Source organism: Eumetopias jubatus, unplaced genomic scaffold (assembly GCF_037043125.1).
Source record: "Eumetopias jubatus isolate StellerSeaLion01/CBP00866 unplaced genomic scaffold, mEumJub1_p1.0 scaffold_1, whole genome shotgun sequence".
In the NCBI taxonomy this organism is placed as follows: domain Eukaryota; kingdom Metazoa; phylum Chordata; class Mammalia; order Carnivora; family Otariidae; genus Eumetopias; species Eumetopias jubatus.
In genome coordinates, this window is record NW_028274807.1 from 110,006,692 (window position 1) to 110,029,538 (window position 22,847).

The 22,847-nt window shown below is 36.8% G+C and overlaps 1 protein-coding gene across 1 annotated transcript in view; it reads right to left on the minus strand.

The window, feature by feature from the left end:
• LOC114209122 (arylacetamide deacetylase-like 2) overlaps positions 1–7,448 on the minus strand; it is a 36,364-nt gene extending 28,916 nt beyond the window's left edge. The window contains 1 exon segment of the mRNA XM_028103166.1: positions 7,311–7,448. Coding sequence (XP_027958967.1) covers positions 7,311–7,448 — 138 coding nt within the window.
• Between the last annotated feature and the right edge of the window lie 15,399 nt (positions 7,449–22,847).

A 22,847-nucleotide genomic window follows, 5' to 3' on the forward strand; every position in this document is an offset into this window, starting at 1 on the left:
GACCTAGAGTTCAGAATCATGACTTTAAAGATACTAGCTGGGCTTGAAAAAAGCATGGAAGTTATTAGAGAAACCCTTTCTGGAGAAATAAAAGAACTAAAATCTAACCAAGTCGAAATCAAAAAGGCTCTTAATGAGGTGCAATCAAAAATGGGGGCACTAACTGCTAGGATAAATGAGGCAGAAGAGAGAATCAGAGATATAGAAGACCAAATGATGGAAAATAAAGAGGCTGAGAAAAAGAGAGAAACAACTACAGGATCACAAGGGCAGAATTCAAGAGATAAGTGATACGATAATACAAAACAATGTTAGAATAATTGGGATCCCAGAAGAAGAAGAAAGAAAGAGAGGGGCAGAAGGTATATTGGAACAAATAATAGCAGAGAACTTCCCTAATGTGAGGAAGGAAACAGGCATCAAAATCCAGGAGGCACAGAAAAGCCCTCTCAAAATCAATAAAAATAGGTCGACACCCTGACATCTAATAGTAAAATTTACGAGTCTCAGAGACAAAGAGAAAATCCTGAAAGCAGCTTGGGAGAAGAGATATGTAACCTACAATGGTAGAAATATTAGATTGGCAACAGACCTATCCACAGAGACCTGGCAGGCCAGAAAGGACTGGCATGATATCTTCAGAGCAATAAACGAGAAAAATATGCAGCCAAGAATACTATATCCAGCTAAGCTGTCATTGAAAATAGAAGGAGAGATAAAAAGCTTCCAGGACAAACAAAAACTAAAGGAATTTGCAAACACGAAACCAGCCCTACAAGAAATATTGAAAGGGGTCCTCTAAGCAAAGAGAGAGCCTAAAAGCAGCATAGATCAGAAAGGAACACAGACAATATACAGTAACAGTCACCTTACAGGCAATACAATGGCACTAATTTCATACCTTTCAATAGTTACCCTGAATGTAAATGGGCTAAATGCCCCAATCAAAAGACACAGGCTATCAGATTGGATTAAAAAACAAGACCCATCAATATGCTGTCTGCAAGAGACTCATTTTAGACACAAAGGCACCCCCAGATTGAAAGTGAGGGGGTGGAAAACCATTTACCATGCTAATGGACACCAAAAGAAAGCTGGGGTGGCAATCCTTATTTCAGACAAATTAGATTTTAAAACAAAGACTGTAATAAGAGATGAAGAAGGACACTCTATCCTACTTAAAGGGTCTATCCAACAAGAAGATCTAACAATTGTAAATATCTATGCCCCTAACATGGGAGCAGCCAACTATATAAGGCAATTAATAACAAAAGCGAAGAAACACATTGACAACAATACAATAGTGGGGGACTTTAACAACACCCTGACTGAAATGGACAGATCATCTAAGCAAAAGATCAACAAGGAAATAAAGACTTTAAATGACACACTGGACCAAATGGACTTCACAGACATATTCAGAACATTCCATCCCAAAGCAACGGAATACACATTCTTCTCTAGTGCCCATGGAACATTCTCCAGAATTGATCACATCCTAGGTCACAAATCAGGTCTCAACCGGTACCAAAAGATTGGGATTATTCCCTGCATATTTTGAGACCACAATGCTTTGAAACTAGAACTCAATCACAAGAGGAAAGTCAGAAAGAACTCAAATACATGGAGGCTAAAGAGCATCCTACTAAAGAATGAATGGGTCAACCAGGAAATTAAAGAAGAATTAAAAAAATTCATGGAAGCCAATGAAAATGAAAACACAACTGTTCAAAATCTTTAGGATACAGCAAAGGCAGTCCTGAGAGGAAAGTATATAGCAATACAAGCCTTTCTCAAGAAACAAGAAAGGTCTCAAATACACAACCTAACCCTACCCCTAAAGGAGCTAGAGAAAAAACAGCAAATAAAGCCTAAACCAAGCAGGAGAAGAGAAATAATAAAGATCAGAGCAGAAATCAATGAACTAGAAACCAAAAGAACAGTAGAACAGATCAACAAAACTAAGAGCTGGTTCTTTGAAAGAATTAACAAGATTGATAAAAACCTGGCCAGACTTATCAAAAAAAAAAGAGAAATGACCCAAATCAACAAAATCATGAATGAAAGAGGAGAGATCACAATCAACACCAAAGAAATACAAACAATTCTAAGAACATATTATGAGCAACTCTATGCCAGCAAATTAGATAACCTGGAAGAAATGGGTGCATTCCTAGAGATGTATCAACTACCAAAATTGAACCAGGAAGAAATGGAAAACCTGAACAGACCTATAACCACTAAGGAAATTGAAGCAGTCATCAAAAATCTCCCAACAAACAAAAGCCCAGGGCCAGATGGCTTCCCAGGGGAATTCTATCAGACATTTAAAGAAGAATTAATACCTATTCTCCTGAAACTGTTCCAAAAAATAGAAATGGAAGGAAAACTTCCAAACTCATTTTATGAGGCCAGCATTACCTTGATCCCAAAACCAGACAAACACCCCATCAAAAAGGAGAATTACAGACGAATATCCTTGATGAAAATGGATGCAAAAATTCTCATCAAAATACTAGCCAATAGGATCCAACAGTACATTAAAAGGATTATTCACCACGACCAAGTGGGATTTATCCCTGGACTGCAAGGTTGGTTCAACATCCACAAATCAATCAACGTGATACAATACATTAACAAAAGAAAGAACAAGAACCATATGATCCTCTCAATAGATGCAGAAAAAGCATTTGACAAAGTACAGCATCCTTTCTGGATCAAAACTCTTCAGAGTATAGCCATAGCCATCTATGAAAAACCTACAGTGAATATCATTCTCAATGGGGAAAAGCTGAGAGCTTTTCCCCTAAGATCAGGAACACGGCAGGGATATCCACTATCACCACTGCTATTCAATATAGTATTAGAAGTCCTAGCCACAGCAATCAGACAACAAAAAGAAATCAAAGGCATCCAAATCGGCAAAGAGGAAGTCAAACTCTCACTCTCTGCAGATGATATGATACTGTATGTGGAAAACCCAAAAGACTCCATCCCAAAACTGCTAGAACTCATACAGGAATTCAGTAAAGTAGCAGGCTATAAAATCAATGCACAGAAATCAGTGGCATTCCTATACACCAACAACAAGACAGAAGAGAGACAAATCAAGGAGTTGATCCCATTCACAACTGCACCCAAAACCATAAGATCCCTAGGAATAAATTTAACCAAAGAGGCAAAGGATCTGTACTCAGAAAACTATAAAATACTCATGAAAGAAATTGAAGAAGACACAAAGAAATGGAAAAACGTTCCATGCTCATGGATTGGAAGAACCAACATTGTGAAGATGTCAATGCTACCTAGAGCAATTTACACATTCAATGCAATCCCCATCAAAATACCATCCACTTTTTTCAAAGAAATGGAACAAATAATCCTAAAATTTGTATGGAACCCGAAGAGACCCCGAATAGCCAGAGGAATCTTGAAAAAGAAAAGCAAAGCTGGCGGCATCACAATTCCGGACTTCTAGCTCTATTACAAAGCTGTCATCATCAAGACAGTATGGTACTGGCACAAAAACAGACACATAGATCAATGGAACAGAATCGAGAGCCCAGAAATGGACCCTCAACTCTATGGTCAACTCATCTTTGACAAAGCAGGAAAGAATGTCCAATGGCAAAAAGACAGTCTCTTCAACAAATGGTGTTGGGAAAATTGGACAGCCACATGCAGAAGAATGAAACTGGACCATTTCCTTACACCACACACAAAAATAGACTCCAAATGGTTGAAAGACCTAAACGTGAGACAGGAGTCCATCAACATCCTAAAGGAGAACACAGGTAGCAACCTCTTCGACCTCAGCTGTAGCAACTGCTTCCTAGAAACATCACCAAAGGCAAGGGAAGCAAGGGCAAAAATGAACTACTGGGATTTCATCAAGATAAAAAACTTTTGCATAGCAAAAGAAACAGTCCACAAAACCAAAAGACAACCGACAGAATGGGAGAAAATATTTGCAAATGACATATCAGCTAAAGGGCTAGTATCCAAAATCTATAAAGAACTTATCCAACTCAACACCCAAAGAACAAATGATCCAATCAAGAAATGGGCAGAAGACATGAACAGACATTTTTCCAAAGAAGACATCCAAATGGCCAACAGACACATGAAAAAGTGCTCAACATTGCTCGGCATCAGGGAAATCCAAATCAAAACCTCAGTGAGATACCACCTCACACCAGTCAGAATGGCTAAAATTAACAAGTCAGGAAATGACAGATGTTGGCGGGGATGTGGAGAAAGGGGAACCCTCCTACACTGTTGGTGGGAATGCAAGCTGGTACAACCACTCTGGAAAACAGTATGGAGTCTCCTCAAACAGTTGAAAATAGAGCTACCATACGATCCAGGAATTGCACTACTGGGTATTTACCACAAAGATACAAATGTAGGGATCCAAAGGAGTACGTGCACCCCAATGTTTAGAGCAGCAATGTCCACATTAGCCAAACTGTGGAAAGAGCCAAGATGTCCATCGACAGATGAATGGATAAAGAAGAGTGGTATATATACACAATGGAATATTATGCAGCCATCAAAAGGAATGAGATCTTGCCATTTGCAACGACGTGGATGGAACTGGAGGGTGTTATGCTGAGTGAAATAAGTCAATCAGAGAAAGACATGTATCATATGACCTCACTGATATGAGGAATTCTTAATCTCAGGAAACAAACTGAGTGTTGCTGGAGTGGTGGGGGGGTGGGAGGGATGGGGCGGCTGGGTGATAGTCATTGGGGAGGGTATGTGCTATGGTGAGCGCTGTGAAGTGTGCAAGACTGTTGAATCAGATCTGTACTTCTGAAACAAATAATGCAACATATGTTAAGAAAAAAGAAAAAGAAGAAGATAGCAGGAGGGGAAGAATGAAGGGGAGTAAGTCGGACGGGGAGACGAACCATGAGAGACGATAGACTCTGAAAAACAAACTGAGGATTCTAGAGGGGAGGAATGTAGGGGATGGGTTAGCCTGGTGATGGGTATTAAAGAGGGCACATTCTGCGTGGAGCACTGGGTGTTATGCACAAACAGTGAATCATGGAACACTACATCAAAAACTAATGATGTAATATATGGTGATTAACATAACAATAAAAAATTTAAAAAAATTACATGGTCAAAAAATAGTACATTAAACAACCTTTATTCCTACAATTATTTCCAAGAGTTTGAGGTATTACAGGGTCTTAAAGAACGTCTAATACCTAACTTTAACCATGGGGAAGCATGCAGAAGCTCTTAAATTTCAACCAGGAAATGTCAAAGCCAAATCTTCACTCATTTTTCTAGACCAGTCTCTTAGACTATCACTTACTGACTAGATGCCTGGAAGCAAATTACTCTCTACTTCAATCTTTTAAATCTTAATAATAATAATAACAAATCCCTCGGTGGGTTGTTGTAGGATTCAAGTGAGTTAGGACTTTTAATGTACATAGAAGAGTGCCTAGCGCAGGTATGTATTCAATAAAGCTTGTCTTATATCAGTATACTTCACTAATAAAGATTCTTAAATAATTTCATGCTAATTGAATATAATCAGGTAGAGTATCTCTTAAAGCAAGTTTTTGGTCAATGGGTAAATTACACTAATTTTTCATTTAGTGAATTGAATTTTAAAAGATTTTTGGCAAATTGCCTTGTTTCTCATTTCTCAGATATTTTCTGTTTCTGAGCAGATACTTAAGTATATTTTGAACAATAACAAAAGCACCACTTTAGAGATTATTCTAGCATATATGATCTGTAATTCACAGAGCAATCCTGAAAAGTATTTATGATTAGTATCCCCATTTTCTAAGTATAAAAAAAGGCACAATGAAGGACTAAGGAAATTTTTCAGGGTTGGACATGCTCTTCTACCAAACTCAGCCTTCCAGTTTAACATATGATAGACATAACAAAGCATTTTATTTATCAAGTTTACTTTCTCAAGAACTTTGATTTTCACTTCCCTCTCATATGTTAGAGAAGTAATTTTTCTTCCTGGTATCTCAGCTTTGATTTACAAAATTCAGTATTGAGAAGAATAAAACTGTTTTCTTTAGAACAGCCAATGACTGTTAATTTTACTAGCATAATCTTTAAAGTAAATACATGGATGCTTTTCTTACTATCTTTTGAAAAATAAAGAACAATCCATATACAATATCAAATCTATAAAGGGCGTAATTTTATTATAGATGGGCAATGGTGAAAATAATTTGTAGCTGAAAAAGGAAAAGCCTTTATGGAGCTGGTACTTGCTTCCCCGCACCCGCTTTCATGTTATGTTAACTCGAGGGGGAAGAGCGTTGCAGGAAGAGATAGTTACTGCGAAGGTGTGCCTCTATAAGTAATCAGAGAGATAAATGTCAGGACTTAGCAGACACAGACAGGAGTTGGCTGTGTTTTCACAGAACTGCTGTTTGCTGTACAATGTACCAGGGCACAGCCTGTCCCCCTGAAGCCATAGATTGCTCTCTCTTCTCTAATCATTCCCTGCTGCCATTGTATCCTTTCAGCTTCCTATCGTTCTGTCATCAAAGAACGTTTCTGGGAGCCTGTTTGGCAGAAAGAGTATAAACTTTGAAATGAGGTATCTGTGGATTCAAATTCTGAAGTTGTCACTTTCTAGCTGCATGAGTCCCTCTGAACTTCTTTTTCCTCCTCTATAAAGTGGTACAAATAATCGAAAGGTAGTGGGGATGCACAGAGGTATATATTATAGAAAGCCCATGTATTCTAAAAGCTCAAAAAGTGCTAGTTTCTAACCATATCTCCCCCTTACCAAGGAGCTATTTTTGCTCGAATTCATAATCGACCCCACATATTTCAAGTCAGACAATCTCTGAAACCTAGCAATTTAGAATTAAAGATAAACAGTGGAAACCATTGAGATGGTGAGAGTCCTAAATTAACATCAAGTAGGTACAAACACCAATAATGTTTATCTGTATAATATATATAAGTAAAACCTAACTGAAAACTCAAATGTGTCAAATATAACTCAAATGATCAAGTGATCAAGAAAACTTCAAAACTTTTCCCTTCAGCAATACCACTTAATGCATGTCACAATAGACACAATCTTTACATTTAGATATAAACCCCTGGGAAGCAAGAATTCTACCTCACTCTGTCTGCATAGATGCAGATGCACGAAGTTTTATTTACTTAATGTAACTGCTTTATTCTAACAAACAAAGAAGCAGTGGTTATTTCAAAAACAGTAACTACTAAAAAGTTCATAAGCACTGATTTTTAGTCAACAAGGCACTCCAATATCCAGAAGAAAAAAATGTTAATCTTACTATAAATGTGCAAGTTTTAGCAAATGTATCTAAAGCCGCCACTTCCCAGTATTCTTCAATGTCGCCCAGTACGGTAATAGACATACGAGAGGCAGAGAGAGCACAAAACAGCCCCAAACAGAGAGCTTTGAACCCCATGATATCCCTTTCTCTGGCCTCTTCACAGTGCTGACATTAAAGTGTTTCCACAAATACTAACTAATAAGTAGCAGAAAAACTGTAGATTGGGAACGCTTTGGGGTAATATGATTATCTTAGCAGCGTGAAGCTAATTTTTAATTCAAAAGTTATTGCATCAGTAGTGACTCATTTTTGAAATACACAGATTCTGAGACAGATATTATAACACAACAGTTCATGCTTTATACTATAAGACAGTTAACAACTCCCACAGTGTTTCTTCACCCTGTCATACTGTTGTCATGTTAAAGCAACTTAGGTGTGAAAGCGTAGCCTACATGAGAACTCTTAAGATACCACAAAGTAAAATTTTGTGATTGGTTTGTTGCAGGCTTTTGTAGGAAAAGGATTTAGAAAAAATTAGCTGATACTTAGTCAAAATGCAGGCTCATGCAACTTGCGTGGATTACTATGTCAATAAACCCTGCTTGTTGTGGTGGACCAAACTTTGGGTCAAAAGATAAGGAGTATGGAGACTTGTCCATATGCCATTTTTCATCAAGCTAGAACTATAATAGTCTGAAGTACCACCAGGCTCAGTATAAGCATCTCAGGAAACACTGTTTTTTAAATGATTACACAGTGACTTTGTTCTTACAGGTCAAATGGTAAATCTTTAAAACCAATCTATACCAAGTAGCCTAGTGTGGCAATATCAAGTGCAAATATTGGACTTCCACTTGCTGCACCCTGAGAGAGACCATAAAGCTGATCATTTTTATGTTCTTTAGAGATGCAAGGAACTGGAGATTTTCTGTCTGATATGTCAGGACCTAGGAAATAAAAAATGTCACAAATCAATAAACCTGTGATTCTCAAGCTCATTACCAGAGACTGGTACTTAAAGAAAGTAATTTTTAGTGATAGAATTCAATACAATCAGGGGTCTAATATAAGTCTATATTGGGCCTCTTGAAAACATAAGTATTAACTCCAAAGTCTATCCTAAATTTCATTATTAAAATTTTTATCTGTATTCACTTACATTGCAGTCTTCCCTGAATCCCCCAGGGCATAACTTAGTAATATCATTTGTTATTCAAACTACAACACTATTGCAATGAAAGAGACACTATTAATAATGCCCATAAACTGGAATTGTCCTGGACAAACTGACACTAACAGACTTACCCTAATCATAAAACTCTTTTATCAAATTTAATTTGTGTGCCTGCCTTTCTCAGTGGACTGTAAGACATCATACATTTTTTTTTTGTCTTTGCAACCTCTAAGAAATCAATGCTTTGCAGGTGAAGGGGCTAAATACATATTTTGAATAAATTAATGGATAACCAAGTTAATTAATTAATGCTTAAAGATATTAATAAGGGGGAAATCTCAAATCTCAAATCTACCATGAAGTTTGAAAACTAAAATCAGGAGTGGTCCCTGATGACAAAGACTGAGAGAAAAATAGAGTTAAGATAAAGATAAGCAGAGGTACCTTATGTATTTGGAAATATAAGCTGAGGTATCTGGCATAATGACTCAATTTCTCTAATCAGATCATAGCAGTTTGCCTAAGCCGTGGTAAGCAATCACGAAATATTACCTGTTGTTGTTGTTGTCATTATTACTAACTGCATTATTTTCAACATTATTGCTGGGATCAAAGAAAAGAGACAACTTAAGAGTATGGAATCCTTCAAGAAGATCCAGGTCTATGTAGTGAGGTTACAGGGGGGGGACGTTAGACCTCTGACTGGAGTCAAAGTTTAAAACATCTGAAGAGCTAAGGGAAGGGTACAGATAAAGAGAAAATAGCCCCCAAATTTGTCTCACTTTGCAGTTCCTTAGGTTCAGCCCTAGGTTTCTGAAGATCTCCAACTTTCACAATTTTCCATGTCCCTTGGGTCACCATGGTTAAGCATAGAAGGAGAACCGATCGGATGTATGACATGAACCTGGAATAAAACTGAGACCATCTTTTCCCAGACTCAATGACTGTGGGTCTTTTCTTACTTTACAGAGCTGTCAACACCATTGCTTTATGTCTCTTTAAACTTTACCTTGTTTTACTCACTAAATGAAAGAAAGGTAAGGCTTTTGTGCACACACAAGTGTTTAGTTTGGCAGTTTTTGGCCTTTTGCTAGTGAGATTATAAAACACTGTGCACTCAGTTCAGAGCAAAGTTTACTTGTTTATTTTCCCCACAGGTTTCCACCACACGATATCATTATCAGTCAACTAATATTTGTGAAGTCTTGGATGCCCCTTCTCACACCTCACTTCTATCCATTTCAGACAATCTCAAACATCTTTATATTTTTCCCATTCCCTCCAAGATAAAAATCCAAATTTCTCAGTAGTCTTTATATGTTTCCAGTCATCTTCAGAGTCTCTCCTTTGACCCTACAAGCCAGGCCAACTTCAACTGCTGGAAGTTACCCTATAGCAAAAAGCCATTAAGCCCTCTGGAGATTTCATCATATCTCTTTTCCTAGAATCAGATCAGCCCCTCAAGTCTTTCTGATCCTACCGGCTTATCAAACACTTTTCCTGCTTTTAATTTCCAGCTAAATCACTTCCGTGTTGCTTTTTGTGATCTCTGACATAGAAGGTTGATCAATTTCCCTTTCTTTACAGCCTCCTAAAGAAGTATAGACTTGTGCCATCATCCCAGTAAGACCAAACTGAATTTACATAGTGGGTATGAATCTTGATCTCTTAATGGTATGTGCATACAAATATTTCTTTAAATCCTATAATGGACTGAAATGTGTTTTCCCAAAATTCATAGGTTGAAAACTTAATGATCAAAGTGACTGTGTTAGAAAGTGAGTTCTGGGGAAGGGATTAGGACATGAGAGCAGAGACCTCATGAGTGGGATGGTGCCCTTGTAAGAGAATCCTCAGACAGCTCCTTTGCCCCTTTTGCCAGGTAAGGACACAGCAAGAAGATGGCTGTCTATGAACCAGGAAGAAGGCCTTCACCAAACAGTAAATCTGCTGAACCTTGATCTTAGACTTTCCTGACTCCAGAATGTTTGTTGTTTAAACTATTCAGTCTATAGTTTGTTTTTTTACAGCAGACTAAGACAAACCCCAAACAACATTAACATTAAATGCATTATGCCAGTTAGGCATTACCAATAAAACACAAATAAATCAGTGACAAGACAAGGATCCTACTTTCACTGCTAGTACCCAACACTGTACTGGAAATTCTAGGTAGCACGAAAATAAAAGTCAACCAGATTAGAAAGGAAGAGGTAAAACTATCTTGATTTGCAATTGACATGATCTGATGTATAGAAAACCCAATAAACCCATAAGAAAGATACCAGAGCTAATAAAATAATTCAGCAAAGTTGCAGAGTACAAGACCAACATATAAAATAAAGTTGTGTTTCTGTTCACTACCAATTATAATCTGTAAAGGAAGTTAAGAAAGTAATTCCATTTACGATAGCAACTAAAAGACTTATACACTTAGAAAAAAAATGGTAAAGAAGAAATGTATCAAGGTCCAAGGCTCATATAAAGTAACTATACAACACAGACAAGGAAACTAAAATAGAAGAAATGGAAAAAATAAACAAAAGCCATTGATATAAAAAAATGCAATGTGGAAAGGAATAAAATTTTAAACAAAAAGAAAAGAAGAGATGAATGGAATTCAAGAGAAAGTGACAAATATTAAAGATAGGCAAAGAAAAGACAAATCTGGACAATCGCCGTCATTTGAAAAAATTAAAAGAAGGTAACAAAAAATGTTAAAAACTATAATCAAGGAAACTTTCCAAAAAAAAAAATTGAAAATACATAATGAAAGAGTGCTCTGTGTACCTGAAAATATTGAACCAGAATAGCCAACAGCAGTAAATTACTATACTGTAAAGAACAAAGGAAAAGAAATTATTTATATGTTCAGGCAAAAAGGTCATTTGGCTTATGAGGGAAATAATTAGATTATTATCAGAATTTAATGGTCATTCTTTATGTCAAAAGAAAATATAATAAATATATAACACACTTAATGAAAGTAATGTGAGTAAATAATTTAATATCCAGAATTTTTCAACATATAACAACATATAACAACTCAGAGTGCTTACTAAGGAATCTTGTAGGGAATGAGCTTCACAGAACCAAAATTAATAGTGAGACAACATAAATACTGGTTAACATTATGATATGTTATAATGTTAACATAATGTTCATAATGATAACATTATGAAATATATTGCTATTATAGAACTAATGTTTTCTTTTTAAGATTTTATTTATTTATTTGACAGAGACACAGCGAGAGAGGGAACACAAGCAGGGGGAGTGGGAGAGGGAGAAGCAGGCTTCCCGTGGAGCAGGGAACCCAATGTGGGGCTCGATCCCAGGACCCCAGGATCATGACCTGAGCCGAAGGCAGATGCTTAATGGCTGAGGCACCCAGGTGCCCTATTATAGAATTAATGTTCAGTGATGGTTAAAAAGGGGAGGGTTTAGCTGGTAAGGGCATTGCTATCTAACAGTGTAGATAAAGGGCAACCAGATAAAATAAGGAAGAAAAGAAAGAGCAAAAAGAAAAAAGTGTTTTTAGTAATCAAAATTAGTGGTGATGGTGTTCGTATTGTTATTCTAAGACTGCTCAATTTGTAAGGTGAGTAAAAACAAAGAAGAAATTGTAGGATGTTTTTATTCTCTCATATAATGTTTCCCCAAGTGCCTAGATTCTTGGATTGTCAGTGTAGAAAAAAAGAGATATAAAAGAGATTAAGTACAAACCCTGTGGTTTTGAATTTGAGCTGGGAATATCAGAATGAAAATATTATCAAGAATATCAAAAGTTAGTTTTTCGTATATGTGCTGCCGAAGCAAGCACAGAGTTAGTTTTTCTTTAAAAGTGGGTATTTGTATAAAATTCCTGGTTTTGTCCACTGAAGAAAACTAATGCTCAAATTATGGTATTGAAATATCACCACCATTAAAAATAAATCAGATATTTAATCAGATAAATCAGATAAAATAAAAAGGAAAACCAGGGAAAAATGACTAATCCCAGACTTTTTTCAGGGAATATGTAAGATGAGCCTGGAAAATATTGATACACCAGATTGCAAGGAAGATCTCAAGGACTTTCAGAGTAATATCAAGAGGACTGAAAGGAGCTTCCACTGGCCCAAAGTGGGACTACTGAACTACTTTAATAAGAAATTAATCCAGGGCACTTCAGTGGCTCAGTTGGTTAAGCATCCAACTCTAGATTTCTGTTCAGGTCATGATCTCAGGGTGGTGAGATCGAGCCCCTCATTGGGCTCTGTGCTGGGCATGGAGCCCCTCCCCCGCGGTTGCTCATGTGTACGCTCTTTCTAAAAAAAAAAAAAAAAATTTAATCGATAAAATAGGCTTGAATTCTCAAGTCTGTACTGATATATTATTTTTTTAATTAATTGGTTACATTCTGAAGATAACAGGGAATTATTTCATTATCTTGAAAAGTGGAATTAAATAAAAGGAAATAATAAACATTTTATCTTGCCTTTCTTATATGAAGTATGCCATTGTTTAACTAAATAATATATGATGGTAACCATCTTGTATAAAATTTTCCAAGTAATATATAAAAGCAAAATTATCAAATTAAAATATCATTTTTCAATTTCCATTGAATTAATAAATCTGTATTTACAGCCTCAATGGCTTTTAACCTAACATAAAGTGACAAATATGTGCTTCATGATCAAATAAAGTCTCATCATGTATATTCTTGTCAAACAGTTTGAACCTAAGTCTGATCAAACCTCTGGATTCCAAGTGATAATTCACAGGAAACACAGAGGATGGAGGAGCATGGTAAACTGCAAAAAAATGTGCAATCAGCAAAATCTAGACTTTAGGAAACGCTGTAAGCCCAGATCTTCAACAGATAAATTAGGAATGAAGTGTATTGTAGATGAAAAGAAATTTTAAAAAGACATACCATGTTTTAAATTGTGAAGGAATAGGGATGCCTGGGTGGCTCAGTCATTATGTCTCTGCCTCCGGCTCAGGTAGTGATCCCAGTGTCCTGGGATTGAGCCTCACATCCGGCTCCAGGCTCAGCGGGGAGTCTGTTTCTCCCTCTCCCACTCCCCCTGCTTGTGTTCCCTCTCCCCATCTATTTAAAATAAATAAATAAATAAATAAATTGTGAAGGAATAAACTAGAGTTTCTAGAGATTCATAGATGGGTGATAATATTATACAGAAATGCAGTGAAGTTATTGCTATAAAATTCAGGACAGTGGTTCCATTTGGAAAGAGAAGAAAGCTGTGATTTAATTGTGGCACAAGGATGAGTACATGGGTGACTTGGCAAAATTGTATTTCTTAACCAGTGTGGTGGTTAACATGGGTCTTCACAGTATCATACTTCATTAGCTATGCACTTGTTTAATGTGTTTATTATATTTGTATTTGATTTTACAATAAAATGTTATTTTAAATAAACATAGTCTGACATCATATACAAAAATTAACTCAAAAACCTAAATGTAAAACCTAAAACTATTAAACTAGAAGAAAACATAGTGGAAAAGCTTTAGGACATTGGATTTAGCAATGATTTCTTAAATATACACGATAAGCATAGTCAATGAAAACAAAATAGATAAATAGGAATACTTTAAACGTAAAAATTTCAGGGAATCAAAGGAGACAATCAACAGAGTGAAAAGGCAACCAATGAGAAAATATTTGCAAATTATATATCTGATAAGAGGTTAATATCTGGAATATATAAAAAACTTCTACAACTCAACAACAAAAAGTAAACAACCTTGGAACACCTGGGTGGCGAGTCAGTTAAGCATCTGCCTTCAGCTCAGGTCATGATCCTAAAGTCCTGGGATTAACCTTGCATTGGGCTCCCTGCTTGGTGGGGAGTCTGCTTTTCCCTCTGCGTCCCCCCACCCCAACTTGTGCACTCTCTCTCACATAAATAAATAGAATCTTTAAAACAAACAACCTCATTAAAAATTGGGCAAAGAACTTGAATAAGCTATTCTCCAAATTAGACATACAAATGGCCAAAAAGCACATGAAAAGATGTACAACATCACTCTTCATAGACAAATGCCAATCAAAACCACAGTGAGACATTACTTTACAGCATTTCAATGGCTACTATTCAGAAAAACAAAAAGTAACAAGTGTTTGTGAGGATGTGGAGAAACTGCAACTGGTGTAAATGTAAGATGGTGGAGCCATTACGGAAAATAGTATGAAGATTACTCATAAAATTAAAAGATAGAAGCAACCCAAATGTCCAACAGTAAATGGATAATGAAAATATATATATTTGAATATTATGCACCCTTATAAAAAGAAGGAAATCCTGTCATGTGCTACAACATGGATGAAACTTGACGACATTATGCTAAACAAGTCAGTCACAGAAGAGCAAATTTTGTCAGATTATACTCATATGAAGGATCTAAGACAGTGACAATCATAGAAACAGAAAGTAGAAAGCTATTACCAATGGCTGAGGGAAGGGAAGAGAGGGCATTAGTATTTAGTTGGTATAGAATTTCACTGCTGCAAAAGAAAACAGTTCTAGTGACCTATTGCATAACAGTGTAAAGATATTTAACACTACTACTGAACTGTACACTTAAAAATGGTTAAGAGAACAAATTTAATGTTATGTATTTTTGCCACATTTTAAAAAATGGGAAGTAGTTCTCACGAATATAACCACAATAAAAGTTGTTTTACTATAGCTTCAAAATAGGGGTGCCTGGGTGGCTCAGTCACCTAGGTTGAGCATCTGATTCTTGATTTTGGCTGAAGTCATGCTCTCAAGGTCGTGAGATCAAACTCTGTGTCAGACTCCACGCTGGGTGTGGATCCTGCTGAAGAGTCTCTCTCTTCCTCTGCCCCTGCTACCCCCTCCCCCTGCTTACAAGCACTCTCTCTCTCTCTCTCTCAAAAAAAAAAAAAGTACAGATAGATATAGATAGCTTCAAAATAAAATAAATATAGTCTGATAGGATTGTTAAATATCCATATATTGGTCACAAAAACCAAATTTAAAATATAGTACACAAAAATATTGGCATTCAGTATATGACAAAGATATTTCAAGAAATTACTAACTAAGCTGGCATGGCTATATTGCTATTAATCAAAATAGACTCAAGGCAAAAATCATTTCTATACATAAAGTCGCTAAATAATGATAAATTTTATGCACCTAGAGGACAGATCAATTCCATACTGTAATAAACTAACCTCAAAATAGGAAAGAGAAAAATAGAAACGCAACTCAAAAATAAAGTGACAAATGTATTGCATTAATAAAATTTTAATACATCTTTTCTATAATTAAGGGATCAAGTTGAGAAAAGTCTCAGAAAAAATGTGGAAGATTGATAGAGCACACCAATAAGCTCAAGCTAATGGTATAAGTAGACTGTCTTATCCAACAATTAAAGAATACATATTCTTTTGAAGTGTATATGGACATATACACAAATTGATCACATGCTATGCAATAACCCTAATCTCAAGAAATTTTATAAGATTGTAACATACTGACCATATTCTCAGGCCACATTACAATTCGGTCAAAAATTAAAAAAAAAATCTCTAAACAACTCAGATATCAAATAGGACAAAAAATGAAATAGAAAATATTTAGAACTAAGAAGATATTGACAAGTGTAGAAAACCTTTTAGGGGCGCCTCGGTGGCTCAGTCAGTTAAGCGTCTGCCTTCAGCTCAGGTCATGATCTCGGGGTCCTGGGATCGAGCTCCACATCGAGCCCCACATCGAGCCCCACATTGAACCCCGCATTGGGCTTCCCGCTCGGTGGGGAGTCTGCTTCTCCCTCTGCCTGCAGCTCCCCCAGTTTGTGCTCACTCTCTCTGTCAAATAAATAAATAAAATCTTAAAAAAAAAAGAAAAGAAAGCCTTTCAAACAACAGGGAAAAATGAAAAATAATCTTAAAATTTATGAGTTATGGATATACAGTAAACTCTCCCTTTTTCCTAGCCACTAACCATTAAGGCAATAAATGAAGAAACGGCTATAAAGAGACAATCTATGCATGTGCATTTGGATACGCTTTTTTTCTCTATTTCAGTGGCGAATTCTACTGCGAAAGCGTCACAAAAACGTATCAAAGAGCAGTTGAGTATTTCTTAAGAAGTGGACTGAAAGCTGAATGCGTGCTTCTCTGGTGTTTGGGAGTGTAAGAGGTAGCACCTTCCAGGCAGAAGGAAATCAGACATGCGAAAGATTTTGGTTTGGTTGCCTAATTATATACGGCAGCTAAGGATACCAAGAGAGGCCTGGAGACAAAGACAGGCTTCATAAGCCAAATATAGGAGTTCGAGCTTTAGGGAGGGAACTGGGGAAATGCTCCATGCTATACAGAGTGATTCTACATTCCTCTTACCTGAGATCATCACAGCTTATTTCCCTTCACCTTCACAATTACCTTGTTTTGTACAATAAATTATTTGGTCATCCATCTACAAAGGTGTTCAGGATAAACACAAGTCTGACCTGATAAGTAGGGGAAAGGTATTAGAAAAAAACACCCAAACACCGACAGAAGATCTGATGACACAGAATTGTGTGTGATGCAAACCTCAGCAATTACAATAGTTGCTCTCCTGTTGCTTCATAAACTTGAGACCAGAAGGCAGAAATTCACAAACTAGATCCCCAAAGTCATGACCTCTTTTTCCTTAAGATTTTATTTATTTACTTGACAGAGAGAGAGAGAAAGAGAATGAGCACAAACAGGGGGATCGGCAGGCAGAGGCAGAGGGAGAAGCAGGCTCTCCACCGAGCAAGGAGCCCAATGTGGGACTAGATCCCAGGACCCTGAGATCATGACCTGAGCCGAAGGCAGATGCTTAACCGACTGAGCCACCCAGGTGCCCCAAGTCATGATCTTTTACTTGGAACTATAGAACCATACCTGGAAATTTCAGCAAAGAGGAGAAACAAGGAGGAGAAAGCTAAAGCCTTAGCTTGATGAGAGAAAAATTCTCTAAAGGCCTGATACTTAAGAGAAACCATTTTAGATTTCTTTCCAAGCCAGCATGACTGTACATAAACTTTGTTCGAACTAAAAACCTGACTTATGGCCATATGTTTTGTGTATTTGCTTTGTGAATGAGTAACCTGAAGGAAAACCATCTTGTCCTTAAGATACCGATTAATGCTCCAACTCCCTGGATTCCTTGATGTTAAAACTCATGATTCCTGTCTATAGGTTAATCTAAATTCTTTTGAACTTTTCCAGAATGTACAAACTGTACATTCTCTGTACAAATTATTCATTCTTTGGAACACTTTCTTCCTTGTGAAGATCGTATTTCCTGGGCAGCTGTCCTAATGGGCTCAAATTAAACTCTTTCTTTTAGCGATTCTAAAAAGTTTGTTCATTTTGCATCAACAAGCCCATCAGAAAGCAAAGTGGCCAACAGCTTGTGCCAATAGGAAAAACGCTCCTACCCACTGAGTCTGGAATGAGGAGAGGTCTGCTCTATGTCTTTCTCCAAAACTGGCATAGGCTGCCTGAGGGACCATAATAGCACCCAGGGCTGAGCCATGGAGAGCTACAAAGTTGGTTGAACTCTTCAGGTGTCCTCTCTCCCACTTTCTGCAGCTTCTCCCCCAGTCACCTTCAAAGGTCTGAATCCCCCCTGTGGCCACCCCTTCTCAGATCTTCCCTTCCCTGTAGGGCTTCCATGCTACCTAACTCACCTGTCATTCTCTCCTTCTAATCACAACTTCTTTTCCTTTAGAGAAGCTGATTTGATGTGTTATGAAAACATTAATAACAACAAAGACAAACTAAAATCAAATGAACATGTACATGTATCAGGCAAACTGGCACGTTTGGATTAAAGCAAACACAATCATTACTTTGCACATCTCCCAGCCTTCTAAATATCTGATCGTTAAGCCTCAAAAATATGATATCCCATTATTTGAAATACTTCACTTCCAATTGCTCTTTTATTGTTGTTGTTGCCTGAACAGTATCTCCTAGAGCTCTTCAATTAGCTCATCCATCCACCTCTATCTACCTATAGATACATTTCACCTTGTGGTCTGAAGAGTAAAGAACTTTATGTTCTACCCTTTCTTTTCACTATAGAAAATAATGTACCTCAATTAAAAAAAAAAACAACCTCTTATATTGCCTAAAAGACACTCTTTAGGTCATCTGTATACATGTCTAGGTTACCTGAGCCTAGTCTTGAATTGGTTTTGAAATATTTTACAACAATGCATCGCCTACATTAAGCACACTCTCTACTGCTCATTGTCTTTGAGCTGTTTTTATTATATTGGTTCTTTGGGTTCTCTTCTAAAGAAGTTATAACGTCTGCCTGGTTTCCTCACTGAATGAAATAAAATACAGTTTTTAATATGTATTCATTTTTCTATCTGCATGAGTCATAACTTTAAGATATCTAAAAGTTATCTTTAATAGCACAGACCTTTCCATGTTCTGGTTAATCACTGTAGTGTTTACACATCAATATGGTGGTTTATAATATTCATAGCTGTAATGCTTTTATTTTATATTAAGCTTTGTAATTCTGATGTTTTAAAGAGGTTTATTAAATTCTTATAATACCAACTTCATTCTGACCCGACCAGTAGGTTCATATGCTGAATATTACCTTTTATATAGATATTGTTACTTTAATACTCATGATGGTATAAGTTTGAAAATGATGGGCCAATGAGTATATTTCCTAGGTTTTGAAACTTGGTCAATAAGGATAGGCCATGGCCAGTGGCTTTGGTATCTGAAGAGATTCTAGGACGTGACTATGGGGGAAGAGTCTCTCTCCCTCTCTCTCATTCGGTCTGGCTCCAAAAAGAATAAGTATTGGAATAAGATGTTTGTCATCTGCCATCTTATATTAACATCATTTGGTGCGTTAGTTTTAAAGTATCCCTAAGCCAGATGAGCTAAAATCAGCATGTATTTCATCCTGAAACCATATTGCTTTCTACCAGCTTTGTTCTTAAGCCCTCAGGACTCCATACAGCACTACAAGAATGATCTGAAATTGGCTCCAAGAATTCAACAATATTTTAAAATCCTTAAATAAGAAACTGAATTCCTTTCCCTAATATCCATTTTCTCGCTACAATTTTCCTCAGTTCAGAGTCAGTCTTCTCTGCTCCCTCACTCCTAAATATAAGAGACTGAGAATTTGCTTAGTACTGCTGAGTTGATGGCTTTCAGGGACATGACACAAAGTATTCTTCCCTGTGGCCCAAGCTCTTAACCAGATCCCCTTATAAATACAGCTTGTGTCTTTGTAATAGACATTGCACTAACATATTGGAAAGGTTCAATGACCCAAATGCTGAAAGAGATTTCCATCTTTGACACATTCTAAAATTATAGTCAACAAACATGACCAATCACCATTCATTCCCTATAGCATCTATTTGATGATTTTTAGTTTGTTATTTAAAACCTTCTGTTACTCAGATTCCTAAAATTTTCCATTGCTGGTGCCATTTCAGGCTAGAAACTCTAATATGTGATTAGGGCATTGGTCTCACAAGTGACAAATTCCAGCTGATGAACATTATTAGCCTGCCTTCTCTTTCCCAGGCCCTGAATTCCTCCCTAGGAGCCTATGACAGGTGATTTCCTAAGCAAAGTATGTCATCCTCAATGGTATAAGGAAAAAAATGATGATCACATAAACCCCTAAAAACAAAAAGAGGAGAGAAGATTCCACCACACCTTTCTCAGGGTAGTACCAGAAATAGATACCCCTAATCCAAAGATGAGTCGGCAGATTCTGCTTGTTCTGAGGGAATGCAGAGTCCATTATTCAGCCTTGTCCCTTGTCCAATTATACTGAAATACAGAAATTTGGAAACTAAATCCATAGCAGTGTTTTGCGGTTTTTTTTTTTAAGGCAACACTAGTTTTCCTAGTAGGAATTGCAAAATACCTGCCCTCACCAAAGTAGCTGACATACCAAATGAAAGAATTAATTGAAATATCAGTGGTACCTCACAAGAGGAAATGATATCCAGCCAACTCTCAAATGTACATTCAAGGTATAGTAGGTGCCATGAGTTCAAAAAGAAAATGAGGAAAGAGAAATTTCCCTAACAGAATCTCTCCTAGGGGCGCCTGGGTGGCTCAGTTGGTTAATCGACAGCCTTCGGCTCAGATCATGATCCTGGAGTCCCGGGATCGAGCCCGGCATCAGGCTTCCTGCTCGGCAGGGAGTCTGCTTCTCCCTCTGACCCTCCCCCCTCTCATGCTCTCTCTCTCTCTCTCATTCTCTCTCTCTCAAATAAATAAATAAAAATCTTTAAAAAAAAAAAAAAAGAATCTCTTCTAGGCCCTTGATCCCTCCCTAGTACCCTCAAACAGATAATTTGCCAGGGGAAAAAAAAATGGATCATCCCATAAGATGAGTGGAAGAAACAACAGTGATCACATAAACAAAAATGAGGCAGGGGTGCCTGGGTGGCTCAGTCCGTTAAGTGTCTGCCTTTGGCTGAGGTCATGATCTCAGGGTCCTGGGGTCAAGCCCCGCATCGGGCTTCCTGCTCTTCAGGGAGTCTGCTTCACCCTCTCCCTCTGTCCCTGCTTGTGTGCTCCATCTCTCTAATAAATAAATAAATAAAATCCTTTAAAAAAAAAATGAGGCAGAGAGATTGAATGGATACTTTCTCAAGCTAGCAGAGGTGATCCCACAAAATGAGTTAGCAGTTTCTGCTGATTCTAAATGTATGTATCCCATGGGGCGCCTAGATGGCTCAGTTGGTTAAGCGACTGCCTTGGCTCAGGTCATGATCCTGGAGTCCCGGGATCGAGTCCCACATCGGGCTCCCTGCTCAGCAGGGAGTCTGCTTCTCCCTCTGACCCTCTTCCCTCTCATGCTATCTCTCATTCTTTCTCTTTCTCTCTCAAATAAATAAATAAATCTTTAAATGTATGTATCCCTCTGCTTATGCTAATTTTCTTCCATAAAGGAAAAATTATGCAAAAGGACAGTAGGTTGATTTTTTATATTAAGGACAGTAGGTTGATTTTTTATATTTGCCACTTCATAGTTTAAAACATAAGGCCAACCAAAATATTATAAGTGAAATGATTCTTTTGTGTTAGGATTATAGTATATATGTACTATAAACATATATAATGCATTAAAGATGCCAGTTGAGTCACTTTTGCTGCTACTATATACTTCCAGAACTATCACCTAAAATACAGATTTGGGAAGGATCCACATATATTTTGTAAGAATTTTATCCTGTTGAAAGAAATTTGACCACAGAAATGACATCTTTATAGGAAACAGGGAATTGATATTGAGGAACTAGTCTACAGCTTAAGAAAAAAAGAGAAAGTGACAAGCATATATGATTACACTTCAGTTGCATGTATCCAAGTGTTTCTCAATTTAACCAACAGGTCCTGTGAACCAAATTGGCCCTACTTGGAATCTTTTTTTTCACCAAACTTAGATTTACTACCAACTTCCATCTTTAAAATGAAAAGTAGATTCTGGTATAAAGGTTTTAAAATGTTGACTCTATGGGGAGATGAGAGAGAGAAGGATTATGTCTTCATCCTTGTAAAATTATATGTAAAATTTTCAGCAAAAAACAGTTAGTAAGGGAGATGCTCTATAGTGTTCATCAGATTCTTGATGGAATTAGTGACTCAAAGTTTTCACAACCATTGTTGAGAGTGCACAAGAGATTTAAAAGCAGCTCATCTGAGAGCAAATGATTTGTGGGTATCTTATATTAGAAATTTATTTAGGTAGAAAATCTTCAAAATGGCATATCCTATTTTATATCATGAGCACTACCTGAATTCTTGACTCAAAATAATAGCTTTGAAATATAAATATTTAAGTATAGCAAGGGATTTGGCTCAATGGTCAGAAAGACATTTGTAAAGCAAATTATCACACTACCCATTAATGCATACGTATATGTATATCTGTACAGATATGTATGTGTGTATATATAAATATTTTTTCTTTGAATATAAGAGCAACCTCTATTGGATTGTCTTATTTTTTTATTTCTACCTATACTAGTAATCTTGCTTTCCATAAAAATTGGTGAATTAACAACGTCAATACTAAACATTAAGTACTGACCATATGGCCCTTGCATGTTTGTCATATTTTAATCTGTAGCTAAAATATCTGAAATACAATAAAATATAAACAAAGTAACATATCAAAATGTAACTGTTACTTTAAATGCTCTTCAGGGCAAAGAACAAATATCATAAGCAACTGATGGAGTTCTCAAGCCAGATACAATACATACCACCATTTCAGAAGTTTATTTAAAATGATAAAGTGGTCTACTAGGTTAAAATTATAGCGTGAAAGGA